General features: G+C 39.5%; 1 protein-coding gene and 1 long non-coding RNA gene across 4 annotated transcripts in view; one reads left to right on the top strand and one right to left on the bottom strand.

Annotated features, from left to right (window-relative positions):
* LOC124614038 (hamartin) overlaps window positions 1-6854 on the top strand; it is a gene marked incomplete in the record, with an annotated part of 233167 nt that extends 226313 nt beyond the window's left edge. For both annotated transcript variants that reach the window (XM_047142869.1, XM_047142868.1), the window contains 2 exon segments: window positions 2506-2745; window positions 6012-6854. In XM_047142869.1, the coding sequence (XP_046998825.1) occupies window positions 2506-2745; window positions 6012-6089 (318 nt within the window).
* Window positions 1-13901, bottom strand: part of LOC124614039 — a 49362-nt gene that overhangs the window by 19962 nt on the left and 15499 nt on the right. The window contains exon 2 of one of the 2 annotated variants that reach the window (XR_006979683.1): window positions 2466-2724. This is a non-coding gene — a long non-coding RNA (uncharacterized LOC124614039). Of the gene's footprint in view, window positions 1-2424; window positions 2725-13901 lie in introns of those variants that run through there. The other variant, XR_006979682.1, reaches the window with a different exon arrangement.

The raw sequence follows: 13901 nt of genomic DNA, 5'->3' as shown, positions 1-13901 counted from the left end.
TCAGCTTAAGAGTGACGTAAACACCTATAACAAAGAAAACGGCAATTATCGGATCGAAGCAAACTAAGCAATCGATTCAAACCAGACGGAGCATGTGAAAAAGGAAGGGTACCCGAATAAATACGGACGGAGCGCCTGACGCATAGCAATGGCTACCTGGTAAAGCTTAACTGCTATGCTTACGACTCAAACCAAACTACTGTAGCTGTATCGTCATTCATTCGACCTAAATTGTGTCTCATATTACAATGGACCAACTTTGTTTTGATTTGGAGGTGCGGCCTAAAACTTTTCTCTCCCCTTGAATTTAGAGTCTAAAATTACAGGTGCGGCTTAGATTCGGGAAATTTTTTTTTCCTTTATTTCGAATCTCATTTTTCAGGTGCGGCTTAGATTCGAGTAAATACGGTAGTTAGAGATAATGGATTCTGTGTATCACTTACCAGAAAAACGCTTAAAATATTGAGTTTCTGCCAGTCTCATATCAGTCTGTTTCTGAATCCTGTTGAAAGATTTTTGTTCTGACTGCTTGAAATTTCTTAAACTCTTTAATTGGAAATCAAGTTTCATTAGTCAGTCAGCTGTTATTGTTTTCATGCTTGACGATTTGGAATCCGAGCTATTCAGGACCAGTAAGCTCTCTCTTCTAGTGAGTATGACAGAGAATGTGCTTCAGTGTTACAAAAATTTCTCGTGCTGCAGCACTCAATTGGAAGGTGACTATACATACTATTTACTTTTATGCTATAAAGTATGTGTTTGTCTGGTTAATTAAAACAAAACAAAAAAACAACAAAGTTAGGTTAGACTCAGTAGACTCCTACCCTAGACTCAGCACACTCCCAGCTGACAATTAGGTGATATTTCGCAGACTATATATATGAAGATCTGCAGTATTCTGCTTGGGTATTTTGGTATCTTATCTGTTTTTATATAATATCAAATTAGAGAAAAGATAGTAGTTTGACCATTTGTTGTTACAGTAACTTGAAACTCCCATTATGAAAAAAGGGGCGAGTTTTCATAATCTCTAAATGCATTACTATTTCTGTTTTCTTTCTGTACACGCCTGTGTTACTAGCCCAAGCTTGGTTTTCCTTTCTCTTTAGCTGATATGAATTTTTTGCTTATTACTAGTGGTTTGAGATTTTAATTTCTATGACTGTTCTTATTGTTTACTATTCAAGATTAGTCACCTTCAGTTAGTTCTGATACTTGTAGGTTATATAATTCTAATGGGTTCACTCAGTTGTAGTTCCCATGTAGTGCAGAAATTTTAGTGTCTTCCTCTCTTTCCGTTAACAAATAGTTTCTTCACTTGGCACCATTATTTTGGATGATGTTGCTTCTATTTGTTGCTCAGCCAAGGTATAAACATTCATTTACCATCAACAAAAATATATGTGATAAAATCAGCTCCCAAGAAGTGAAAATTTACTGTAGTAAATTATCATGATAAGCATTGTCACAGCAATCTCCTCTGTGTATAAAAGGAAATGTTCTGACTGATTTTCACTGACTCACCATCACCCAGCCCAAACCCAACCATGGAAACTTGAAATTTGGTGAGGGTGTTGACCTTACACTGCAGGCATTCTTGAATAAGGTGTTTTTCGAAATTCGACCTCTAAGGAGGTGAAATATGGGATGAAACATTTCTTTGAAAAATGGTGCTATTAAAGTGATGTTGAAGCTAGAACTATGAAAATTGGCATTTGGTTTATCTGTTAGGAATAAAAAAAAGTTTGAGAATATTTTCAAATTCAAGCCCTAAGGGTGCAAAATAGAGGTTGAAAGTATTTTTAAAAAATTAATCTTTATTCAGGAATTACCAAAGTATTTTTAAAGCTACATCTGTTAATATTCTTGTTTGATTTCTTGGTTAGAAATAAAAAATGTGCGTTGAGGGATGCTTTTTTTTTTTTTTTTTTTTTTTTTTTTTCTACAGAAATATCACCAGAAGAACTCGATAGGCAGAATTAACAAAAACATTTGATTCCAGCTATCAGAATCATTTTTTGTTCAGAAGTACATTCAGTAAAGACCCTGGTTCTAGGGCCTTAATTCGGGTGAAAAGTTTAGAAGGTGTTGCAGTTTGTGAACTAGATCAAAGAAAGCTATTTAACAGTTATCATGACAAATCGGCTTTGTCAGAATTGCGTAGGAAAAGAAGCACTTCCTTAAATACATTAATTTTTCATTATACACTGTGTATTAAATTATTTTTGTTGTAATTACTATGCAAATGTGAGTGAAACAGTGAACGCTAAGCTAACAAATGTATTTATCTCTATAGTTAATTAACCCACTATGTCACTCTTGTGAGTGATCACATTTAAGAGTTTGTTCTAACCTCTTCATTGACTAATGATGATGTACCTCATGTGCATGTGCCACAAAACTAATAGATGAAACACTTAAATCTACCTCTCCAAATTGCTTTACTTGCTTAATTTAATACAAACATTTCTTCTATGATGTAATGCATTTATTTCTTCATAACAGGCAGTAGAGAGCAAATACCAGTCACAGCGTGCCATTAATCAGAAACTGGAGGAATTGGTGCTTCGGTTACAGCATAGAGTGTGTGAGCTGCAGGCTCCTCCTGGAGGTGGTTGTCGTATCACTGCATCACCAGTTGAACCTAGCTCACTGTCACCATTGGCTGAGTCATTAGGATCTCCTGCACCCCATTCTCTCTCTGCCATGATGGCAGCAGAAGCTCTGGAAGTAAAAAACTTGCAGGTGAGGCTAGCAACTGCATCTAAAGTATTTGTGTATTTACAATACAACAGATTTATTGAAATGTGAGTAATAGTAATGCTATATACCTGTATACATAAATTTTTATGTTGAAAGAGGTTACTCACAATTTTGAGTTTGTCATCTATTATGCAGTTTCTTTAATGTGTTAAGTCCACCATATATGCATTATAACGGTGATGAAAATAAATGCTACAAGCACATTTTAATTATTATTTGCAGCCTTGGTGACTTCTAAAGCTGTTAGACATCAACTGTGTTAACCATTTACACATTGGCCACCTGTGCTCAGAGACCATTTTCCACTTGCATTGATGAAAAATGCTAATTACATAATGATAACTAGGACAAGTTTTGCAATAGGAGTAGTAGCAACAAGCAACACACAGTATGTGAAGTATATAGCAGAATGACATTGCTCTCCTGTACCTCAGTAGGTCATCATAAATAGAAGTCAGAAAAGTTGAGAGAGACATTGCTTTGGGAAGAACTTAAGAGTAGAACTGTCATTTTCGATCATTTGTTGAGAAATCATAATTTTAACAAAGAGCTGGGCCAGAAAGCATCAGCAAGCTTGTGTTTCAAAATAAACGCATCTCAGTTCTTTTTAAGGGAGTCATCAGTTTCCAAGATGGCTGAGATTGTATAGAATGCAAATAAACATTGATGCAACTGATCATCATCAGTGTTGAGTGCAGCATATTCACTAACCCAATGACAGTGTATGTATTTAACCACTTTTGGTTTGTGGACAATTATGAACATAGATAGTCCCCCCCCCCCTTCCCCCTCTGTCTCTTCTTATTCTTGCCTGCCCATTGCCCCCTTCTCTCCATCAGTGCCACATTCATGTGAATGACCAAGTGATCCAATCATAGATATTTCTTTTCTGACCATTATTTGCATTATATGTAACTCCAGCTCAACCATATTGCTGAACATGTTGTCCACAACACTGATCACTTCAACATCTGCTTCAGACACACACACACACACACACACACACACACACACACACACACACACACACACACACAAACACAAACACAAACACACTCAGTGTGCCCGCTTCCCACTTCGTCCCACTTGCCTCCTACAACTGTTTCACAGTATTGAAGTGCCTTTTATTACAAGTCTCCCCAGCCCTACTGTCTCACACGTTTGGGGAATGGAGAGCAGGGATGCTTGCCTGAATGAAAGCTACTAGCCTATTTGTGTTCTTAAGATTTGTCTTTTAGTTCTTGAAATGTAGTAAGAGTTTTTGGTTGCAGCACAGAGTCCTATATCCAAAACTTTTCCCCTCCCCTCTTCCCTTTTGCATTTTATACATTGGAGACATAATCAAAAAGTTATAATTATCACGATGAAAAAATAACTTTTAAAAAAGATTTTTATTCATTTAAGAATTCAGTTTTGCAGTACTGGTCATGTTATATTTCTACACTGCTAGAACAACTAAGACAGAATGTCACAGTCTGTTGGTAGAGTGGAGTATCATGCAGTAATTTGTTTTTGGGAGGAGTACAAATATTGCGGCCGTGTCAGATCACGTCATGTCGTATGACTTCAGCTGCCTCTCTTGGCCTCACACAGTTGCAACATTTCCGCTGCTCCTGAAAATGAACTATGCACAGAAAGCCCACTTCTATGTGGAGCTACTTTGGTTTGGCTCCTCTTGCGGCATGCTACAGTACGGGGGTACAGGGCTTTCAGTGTGTACCAGCGGAGATCATATTCTTCAAAGAAGGTGTGAGGGGCAATCATGGAGTTCCAATCATCTCTAAAAATCTTTCCCCCTAAGGTAGTCTTTCCGCTCCCGGGATTGGAATGACTCCTTACCCTCTCCCTTAAACCCCACATCCTTTCGTCTTTCCCTCTCCTTCCCTCTTTCCTGATGAGGCAACAGTTTCTTGCGAAAGCTTGAATTTCATGTGTGTGTTTGTGTTTGTTTGTGTGTCTATCGACCTGCCAGCACTTTCGTTCGGTAAGTCACATCATCTGTGTTTTTAGATATATTTTTCCCACGTGGAATGTTTCCCTTATTATATTCATATCATCTTTGTTTTTAGATATATAACTGAGTTTTTAGAGATGATTGGAACTCCATGATTGCCCCTCACACCTTCTTTGAAGAATATGATCTCTGCTTTGAAGCACACTCCATTCTATTTTGTTGATAGTACGTAACAATTCCTTTCTTTTCTCTTTGTTTTCTTATTTATTTTTGTCTTACATATATTTTTTACATTTGCTATCAAATACATAATTCATAAGATTATTTTAAGGCTCATGCATCTGGGTAGCACTATTTAACTTCGATCAATAAAATTTATGTCTATCAAAATGTTGGTGTTTAAATCTGTAAATTGATGAGTGCTCATACTTCTGTTTGGTCAAAAGATTGCTCATTTGGCAACTTTTTACTTCCAAAATCTGGGTCCTATGAACTGATAAAAAATTTTAGTGTCAGAAACACTGTTCGTGTGCTGTTGGACGTATAAGTATTACTAGGAAATCCAGTGTACATTCTCATTTGTCAATCCATTTTTATTGCATAATGTAGCTGGAAGGCCTTTGGATTATGGTTCAACTTTTTCAGGCAGTTATTTTGAAATTTTATCAGCCATTTTCTGAAAAGAATCTCTAATATGGCTCTTTGAAGAGACAAAACAACAGTCCATATACTATTGTGTGTAAATTAATTTGTCCAGTGATGAACAATTTTGAGTGAAGGTGAACAGCTTCACTGAACTTCCATCCACTCAGTATGTATTTGAGTCTCAATCTGTCATTTTAAATAAAAATGTCTTATCATGCCATAATATTCATTACCCTGTACAACAAATTTTTTGAAATCAGACAGGTAATACGACTGCAACAAAAAATTGTGCATGCTGTCTGTTTAAAAGGATGGTGAGGAGGGGTTCCTCATATTGTAGGGCCTGCGTTCCAATCAAAAGAAGAGCAGTTACATCTAGCTCTCGGTGAGATTACAATGAAACATTTATGTTGTGATGCCCAAAGTAGACGAAAACTGACCAGGTTATGTGCAAACTGTCATGGACATTTTTCTCCAGATATCTTACAGCAAACATTTTTTTAAGTAATAGGAATATTTTGGTTTCATTTTGGAGTAAGCAGTCAATTCCCAAATAAACTAAGGTAACACAGACTGAACATTCCCCAAAGTAAATTTTGAAACAGCAGCACCAGTGTCACATATTCATGTCTGTGCTATTGTTTTCCAGCTTATTGTCCACGATCATGAGAAGTGCCCAGATGATCATCATCCTCAGGAAAATAAGGACAGTGCTGAAGATGGCTGACAGTTTGTGATGGGTTGCAACTTCTGTTAATGCAGTTTGTCAAATCCAACAAGAGGTTTCTTACTTAAGTCTCAGATAGGTAGCTAGGGAGTCTCTCTGCCTGTAACAATTGTGATATTTAGTTTTTTGTCTGTTGGCATCTCCAGACATACACAAACAGTTTGCATTCCCTACAGGAGGGTAGCCATAACAAGGAAACATGCTAAGAGAATGTGCGGAATAGACTGAAAAACAGTGTTTTTCTCATTCATTGTTCTACTGTGTCATTGCCACTCTGTCAATGTGATAAGAGTTTGTTGCTTTGTTGATGTAACACACACTTCTTGTATGTTTACCAAATTATCACAACTGTTCACTGTTAGCAACTGTTTCGTTTGTAAAATGACAGTGAATTTAAATGAATGAAATACGAGAAATTGGTGTATGTGTCTCATCGTTATCAATGTAGTACACAAATTTCACCAATGAATAAAACTTTTTCAGTCCTGAACCACTTAAGATATCTGTTGTGCTGCTTCTGGCTTTGAGTGAGTTTGGTAATACTCATTGTAATGTACCATTAAACTGCGCCATTTCTTTTGGCGAGTATTTCGTAGCAGCAGGAACGCTCTTATTCTGCTGAGTATATTTCATTATTTCTTATGTGAAAAACCAGACATCTTAATCGAGATGTAGATTTATGAATGCAGAATACTTGTTATTGTGATGTAAGATATATTGTGTTTGGAGCTTGTACAATTTTACAATAAAATGTTAATAATGAAAGTTCTTTGTGTACTTTCTTTGATTTCAGGTAATCTGTGAATGTTTGAATACGAGAACACAGGAAGCTAATAATCCTTAAACACTGTGCACAGTAACAATTTTTCAACAGAATAATTTGTCATTGTTTGCATATTTATGCTTGTTCAAAATAAAATTCTTTGGATAACTTAGAGTGATCTTAGTGAATTTTTAACAATAATTTGGTGATTTACACAGATGGATGCTTGAACAACTGAACTGAGCAACTTCAAAGGGAAAAAAACCACCAGTGTGACTACAACTCTCTCGTGATTGTGTGTGCCGAGCATGAAGGAGAGCTGTCTTGTTTCCTATTGAACACTGATTACAGTTGCTTACTTTGTTTTTTTTCCATATTTTCTTATGCACATTCATTTTGCCTAACTCAAGATTGATCCCTTTTTCTAGGCTTGACCTCTATTCTTCTAAACTTTGACAATAGTATGAGCCATGTGAAAGGAGGTTACCAAATGTGTCACACAGTCCACCCACTGTGCAATCAGATCTCAAATACATTTTGTGTGAGTGGATGGAATTAGCTGCCCAAAACCTGACATGTTACGCTGTCCGTTGTAAGGGGATCACACATTCAGCCCCCATGACAATTCAGGGAATGAATAGTTGTGCCAGTGCTGAATACTCCCCAGGGGCATGAGGAACTTGGGGACAATTGTTTCCATGCCAGACAGACATTTTTGTGGCAGGGTGGCTATATCCTTGAGGAGAACCCTCAGTAAAAGTGGATTGCATCATGTCACATGATCCACAATGAAAAGGATCAAACTTTCTCAAGCCGGTGGTCACAATCCCCCATGAATTTCATTTTACAGACTTGACTGATTCAATGCAGAAAGATATGACCTGAAGACTTTTCCTTCTCTGCCCACACAAAGTGAGAAAAGTAGATTTGAAACTAATGGTGAGAGCACTTCTTGTTGTACCTGAATGGATGGTATGTCTTCTTTGACCACAAAAGCATCATTCATTGTTGAAGATTTGAGAAGCATCGTGGTGGTACCCATCACAGTGTCACATTGGAGACAAATGCACTGTGGCCAAACCTAGAACAATGGGGTGTACACAAACCTAGAACAGTGGGGTGTACATTTTGTTCACCATAGATAATTGGGAGGGGAGGGGAGGGGGGGGGGGGGGTTACTGCCAGTGGTTTTCCCTTGGTGGGGAGACTGGAAAGGAGTGCACACATCCTCATGATGCCGACTGAGGAGCTACTTCAGTGAGAAGTAGGGGCTCCAAAATCAAGAAAGCTGACAACGGCTGGGAGAGTGATGTGCTCACTCCATGCGCCTCACTGCCACACCCGAATGACACAACTGGCAGAGGATGACACTGTGGGCGGTCAGTCCCAATTGGCACATCTGGACCAGAACATGGAGCCTAGTTTTTTTACATGGGGGGCCAAAATAGAATATGCTGATGATTATATTTCGGCTTTCGAGGGAACATATTACCTAAAAGCATTTACCGAACTGATAAAAAGTGGTATATTGCACTTTCATTCAGTATTGTAAATATTTGCATTTTGGGAATAAGTCTCTATGCTGCACAAATGACACACATCTGTGGAGACTGTGGACAGCTGCTGCATGAGAACACTCGGTGTGACCAACCACCAGTATGTATCTACTCCAGGGAACAACATTCCTCTGGTTCTTTAAATTGCCCTGTTTTGAAGAAGGAAAGGAGGATACAGGAGTATAAAACCTTGCCTGTCCTTCATAATTTGAAGCAAGGGAAAAGAATTGACACTTATATTCAGCTCAAATGAGAGTAAACTTGGCCAACTCGGTGACTAAGCCACCATCCATAGTGAGGTTGAAGACATCCATCCACTTCTGCCAATGTTTGGTCATGGTTGCATTCTGAATACCGTACATCTGTTCATGAGGTGGATATCATCCCTTTCCCATCTGTTCCTGCTATGCCCACATTCCTTAGTTCCTCTTCCCTGCTGGAAGTCCTAATCATCCAGTCCCACACAAAGGAGTGTGCCTTTCTCTGAGCTTGATCAGCATTCTAACATTGTTTTTCAGCACAGGGCTAGCCTGTGGCCTGTAGAACAGTTTTCTTGTCATTCCTCCCACATACACAACCGGAAATGAAACTAAGTAGGAGAATAAAGTCAAAAAGAAGGAAGGTAAGAAAAAACTGAAAATGGAGGTGTACCACATAATATTCCCGTTTCTGATGAGGCTATGCATGTCATTGTCATACCTACTCAGCAGGTGGTGCAAATGGGAACAGAAACTTGGTCCTCCTTTACACCACCCTGGGGTACTTATTATCATTTTATGTAGCAACTTAATGTTTCCTTCAAGAAACTTGGTTCCCTGTAACATATATACACCCTTATCCTACAACTCACATTGTGTTATCAAAAATAGATTTGGTCCTGAGTGAGTACCAGGTACAGTGGGCTCGTGATAATCCAACAGTTATGGGACCGAGTTGATGTCAGACTATCAAAAATGTCAGATTACCAAAGATAGGCTTATTACAATTGAATTTAGACTTTTAAGACTAATTGAATTTAGATTTCTAAGGCTAGAAAATTTAAGTTGTTTTGTATAAATATTATGTACTGTACATACTATAATACACCTATTTTTACAGTACACAACAGACATGACCACAGTCTCTGGCAGCTGAAGCCAGGCTACGAGCAGCAGTGCATGATGAGAGAGGCAACTGGTTGGGGTAAGGAGGAGGCTGAGGGGGAGGGGGGGGGGGGGGGGGGGGCAGGGTAGGGTGTGAGACTGTAAAGTGCTGCTAGTGGAAGATTGCAGGGACAATGTGGAGAGAGGGTAGGTAGCTAGGTGCAATTGGGAGGTTAGACAGAGGGCAGGGGATGGAGGGGTGTAGCGGAAAAGTAGAGAAGTAAAACGACTGGCTGTGTTGGTGGGATAGAGGGCTGTGTAGTGCTGGAATGGAAACAGGGAAGGGGCTAAATGGGTAAGGACAATGACTAATGAAGGATGAGGCCAGCAGGGTTACGGGAACATAGGATATGCTGTAGGTAGAGTTCCTACCTGCGCAATCCACAAAAGCTTTTGATGAGGGCCATTCATGCAGTCCGTCAGTTTGTTGGTTGTGATGCCCATGTAGATCACATGACTGGTTTTGCAGGTAGCCCTGTCTCTGATGGGATAGGTGATGTTGGTGACCAGACTGGTGTAGGTGGTGGTGGGAGGGTGGATGGGACAGGTCTTAGATCTAGGTCTATTACAGGGATATGAGGGAAGGGGTTGAGGAATGGACGAGGATATCGTGTAGGTTCAGTGGGTGGCAAAATACCACTGTGGGAGGGGTGGGAAGAATAATGGGTAGGACATTTCTCATTTCAGGGCAAAACAAGAGTTAGGCAAAGCCCTGATGGAAAATGTAATTCAGTTGCTACACAATATCCTTGCCAGTCCCTACACAACCCTTGCTCCCAACTTTTTGCCTCGTGTCCCATATCCCTGCAATAGACATAGATGCAAGACCTGCCCCAGGTCTTCGTGTGCACCATTAATGTGATATGCTCTTTTTGAGGTTTCTTTTCTGAAACTTTATTTTCTTCCTCCATTATAAAAGTTTTTGTTGGGAGTTGCCGCCAGTTTCATTGGCATTATACAGTTGTTTGGGTGTAAGGCCTAGTTCATTGATTTTGACTTTTAAATCTTGAATCAAGTGAGAAACTCCAGTCTCATCAGCTGATAGTTTTTCTCCACTCATCTGCAGGTAACGAATGCCATGCCACTCCTTAATTTTTTGAAACAAACCATCGCTGGCATGAAAGTATTCTTTGTTGGTTATTTCATGATAAAAAGGCTGGGCTTTGTGTTTATATCTCTCAGAGTAGGGACATTTCTGCTTCTTTGTTGTTTAAACCAAATTTACAGAGCTTCCTCAATTTGGAGATATTCACTCATGTGAAGGGTTTTTCTTGTAACCATCTTCAACAGTTTCTATAATTTTTTTTCTGTTTGACCAAATTTTTTACTATGTCATGAACAGTAGGTCACCTGATAGCAAAAGATGTGGAAATGGAAGTTGGAGATTCACCACTGTCACACCTTTTAATAATTTCCTATTTACCTGTTAGAGTTAATGTTTTATGCTTACATTTAGCATTGCCACGTGTGCTCACCATGACACAACAATTTTCAACACAAAACTTAAAACAGAATAATTAGTCCATGTAGCAGAATTCAAATTCACTTACAACGTGAAAGGAGCACCTCAATAACACACTCGAAGGGTGTGCACGAATAATGCTGTATGACACATTTCCTTTCACCTTGTTACACTTCACCATTCTTGTAACATAGCATTATTCGTATCAATTACTGTATTGCAGCAAACGATGCAGACTTCCATATACAAACTTATTATAGTCCATGCGATTCTACAAAATGTCAAAATCTGCCATTCAGCTTTATTCTACATCTACATATGAAGGGTTTATTTCACTAGTGGTACAAGTCCATTTTTGTTCATTCTGAGATACAGAGTCCTAAAGTTAAATGAGTTGTGAAAAATCTGCAGTTGAGATACCAGAAATATTCAATTATATATACTTCAAGTGTCTCAACTGCAGATTTTTCAGCGCTCATGTAACTTTAGGACTCTGTTTCTCAGAATAAACAAAAATGGCCTTGTACCACTATTGAAATAAGCCCTTCATATATACTCCGCTTGCCACCAAGCAGTGTGCGGCAGAGGGCACAATTCGCGCCAAAGTCATATTTCTCCCCCTCTCTTCCGCTCGCAGATTACGCGAGGGAAAAACGACTGTCTGAGCACCTCAGTATGAGCTCTAATTTCCCTTATCTTTGAATGGTAATCACCGAGCAATTTGAAAGTTGGTGGTAATAATACAAGGGTATTTCGGAAAGTAAAGATACACCGTACGCCAGAGGAACAGAAGAGTTTTGGCAAGCAAGTTGGCAACACTGGTTTTAACTTTGAACCGTTAGGTTTCTCCTCGCGGTCATTCGGCAGTTGAGTGTTGCTTTTGGCTGGAGTAGGTCATGTTTAAAATCGCTGCGCCGATTCAGAATCCTGCCAAATGTGAAGTGCGCTCCGTTTTCTTCATGCAAAAAGTCAGCGACCAGCGGATATTCACAAAGAAATTGTTTCTGTTTGTGGGAACATTATGAATGAACAAAATGTAACGAAATGGAGTCGTCATTTCTCTGAAGGTAGGACCGATGTTCGTGACGAACAAAGAACAGGTCTGCCATCTGTGATCTTTGATGCCCTTCTTCGGAGAACGGAGGAAGCAATTCGTGTGAGTAGACGTCTCACATTGAAAGAATTGCATCGGATCATACCGGACGTGTCAATGACAACTGTTTATGACATTGTGACTGTCAAGTTAGGGTACAGGAAATTGTATGCGCGCTGGGTTCCAAAACTGTTAACAGAAGAATACAAAAAGAAAAGGATGGGCTTTGCACTCAACTTCCTCACACGCTATGCTGAAGCAGGTGATGAGTTCCTTGATCACATTGTGACAAGTGACGAGACATAGGTTTATCACCATACACCTGAGTCCAAGCAACCATCAGTGCAATGGCGCCATTCGAAATCACCAGAAGCCAAGAAATGCAAAACGTCGATTTCAGTGAAGAAAATCATAGCTTCTGTTTTTTGGGACAGACAAGGCATTCTTCTGTTGGAATTGATGCCTCCTGGAACGACAATTAATGCTGCTGCATATTGCCAGACTTTGAAACATCTTCGAAGGGCAATTCAAAACAAACACAGGGGAATGCTGACAAGTGGAGTCTGCTTGCTTCATGACAACGCTCGGCCTCACACAGCGCTCGTAACCAAAGCACTACTCAAATAATTCAAATGGGACGTATTGGACCATCCGCCATACAGCCTGGACCTTGCGCCCACCGACTTCCATGTCTTCCGTTACATGAAGTCACATCTTGGTGGAAAATCATTCTGCGAGGATGAAGAGATCAAAGATGAAGTTGAAATATGGTTCCGACAACAGGCGGCAATCTTCTATGACTGTCGGATACAAAAGCTTGTGCACCGACTTAACAAATGTTTGGATAACAGGGGTGATTATGTCAAAAAATAACAAATAATCCAGTTAATAAGATGTAACTGACATTTTATAAATAAATGTTCTATTTAAGGACTGCGAGCCATTGTATCTTTACTTTTCGAAATGCCCTCGTATATTCTCTACATCAGGCTGTTTCAGCTCGTCTGCTCCGTTGTGAGCCGCAGAGCACTCCCTGCTCCAAGGAGCCATGTCGCTCAATGTGACCATTCAAGTGGGCCGGCACGTGCCATGGCTGGCTGAGGCAGGTGGCAAGGCAAGCGTTTTGATGTGCCAGCTGCGTGTTACAAAAATGACAACCTCATACTCTTAGCTGCTAAGACGTGGTGACATGCTACACCAGGAAATACGATGTTCAGGAAATAAATAAGAAACAACTGTTTTACAAGAAATAGCATACTAAATTTATTGGGCCTCTGTAGCTTGACATTTTCTTTTCATTACAAGATCGGAAATATCAGGCATCAAAGTGTTCGCAGCGTTAATGCGGAGGATGGCCTTCATTGTTACATCCTGAAGAAACGATTGTTCCTTACTTTTTACTCTTTGCATTGCTGAGAAAAGCTGCTCACAACAATACGCAGATCCAAACATGCACATGATCTGAGTGACATTGTTGTGAAGCTTGGGAAATGTTTTTTGCTGTAATGAAAGACATCATCGTGACAAATCCAACGTGTTGTAGTACCTCTCTTTCAACAAAGTTGAATTTTGCAAATCAATAATCTCCAATTGAAGTGACGATGACAAGTCATCGGGGGAAACTGAAAAAACAAAAGAGTGCTGAACACCTTAAGTTCCATTTCTAAACTAGTGAGGTCTCGGAATCGTGTTTCAAACGACGTGATGAGCTGCTTTAACTTTGCTTGGTAATCGCGGAAAGTAGACCCTTCAGGTAGTTTTAAAGAAGCAAGAAGATTGAAGAATGTTAAATGTCC

Source organism: Schistocerca americana, chromosome 4, assembly GCF_021461395.2.
Source record: "Schistocerca americana isolate TAMUIC-IGC-003095 chromosome 4, iqSchAmer2.1, whole genome shotgun sequence".
In the NCBI taxonomy this organism is placed as follows: domain Eukaryota; kingdom Metazoa; phylum Arthropoda; class Insecta; order Orthoptera; family Acrididae; genus Schistocerca; species Schistocerca americana.
The sequence above is the reverse complement of the archived record's forward strand: the minus strand, read 5'-3'. Positions and strand labels throughout refer to the sequence as shown.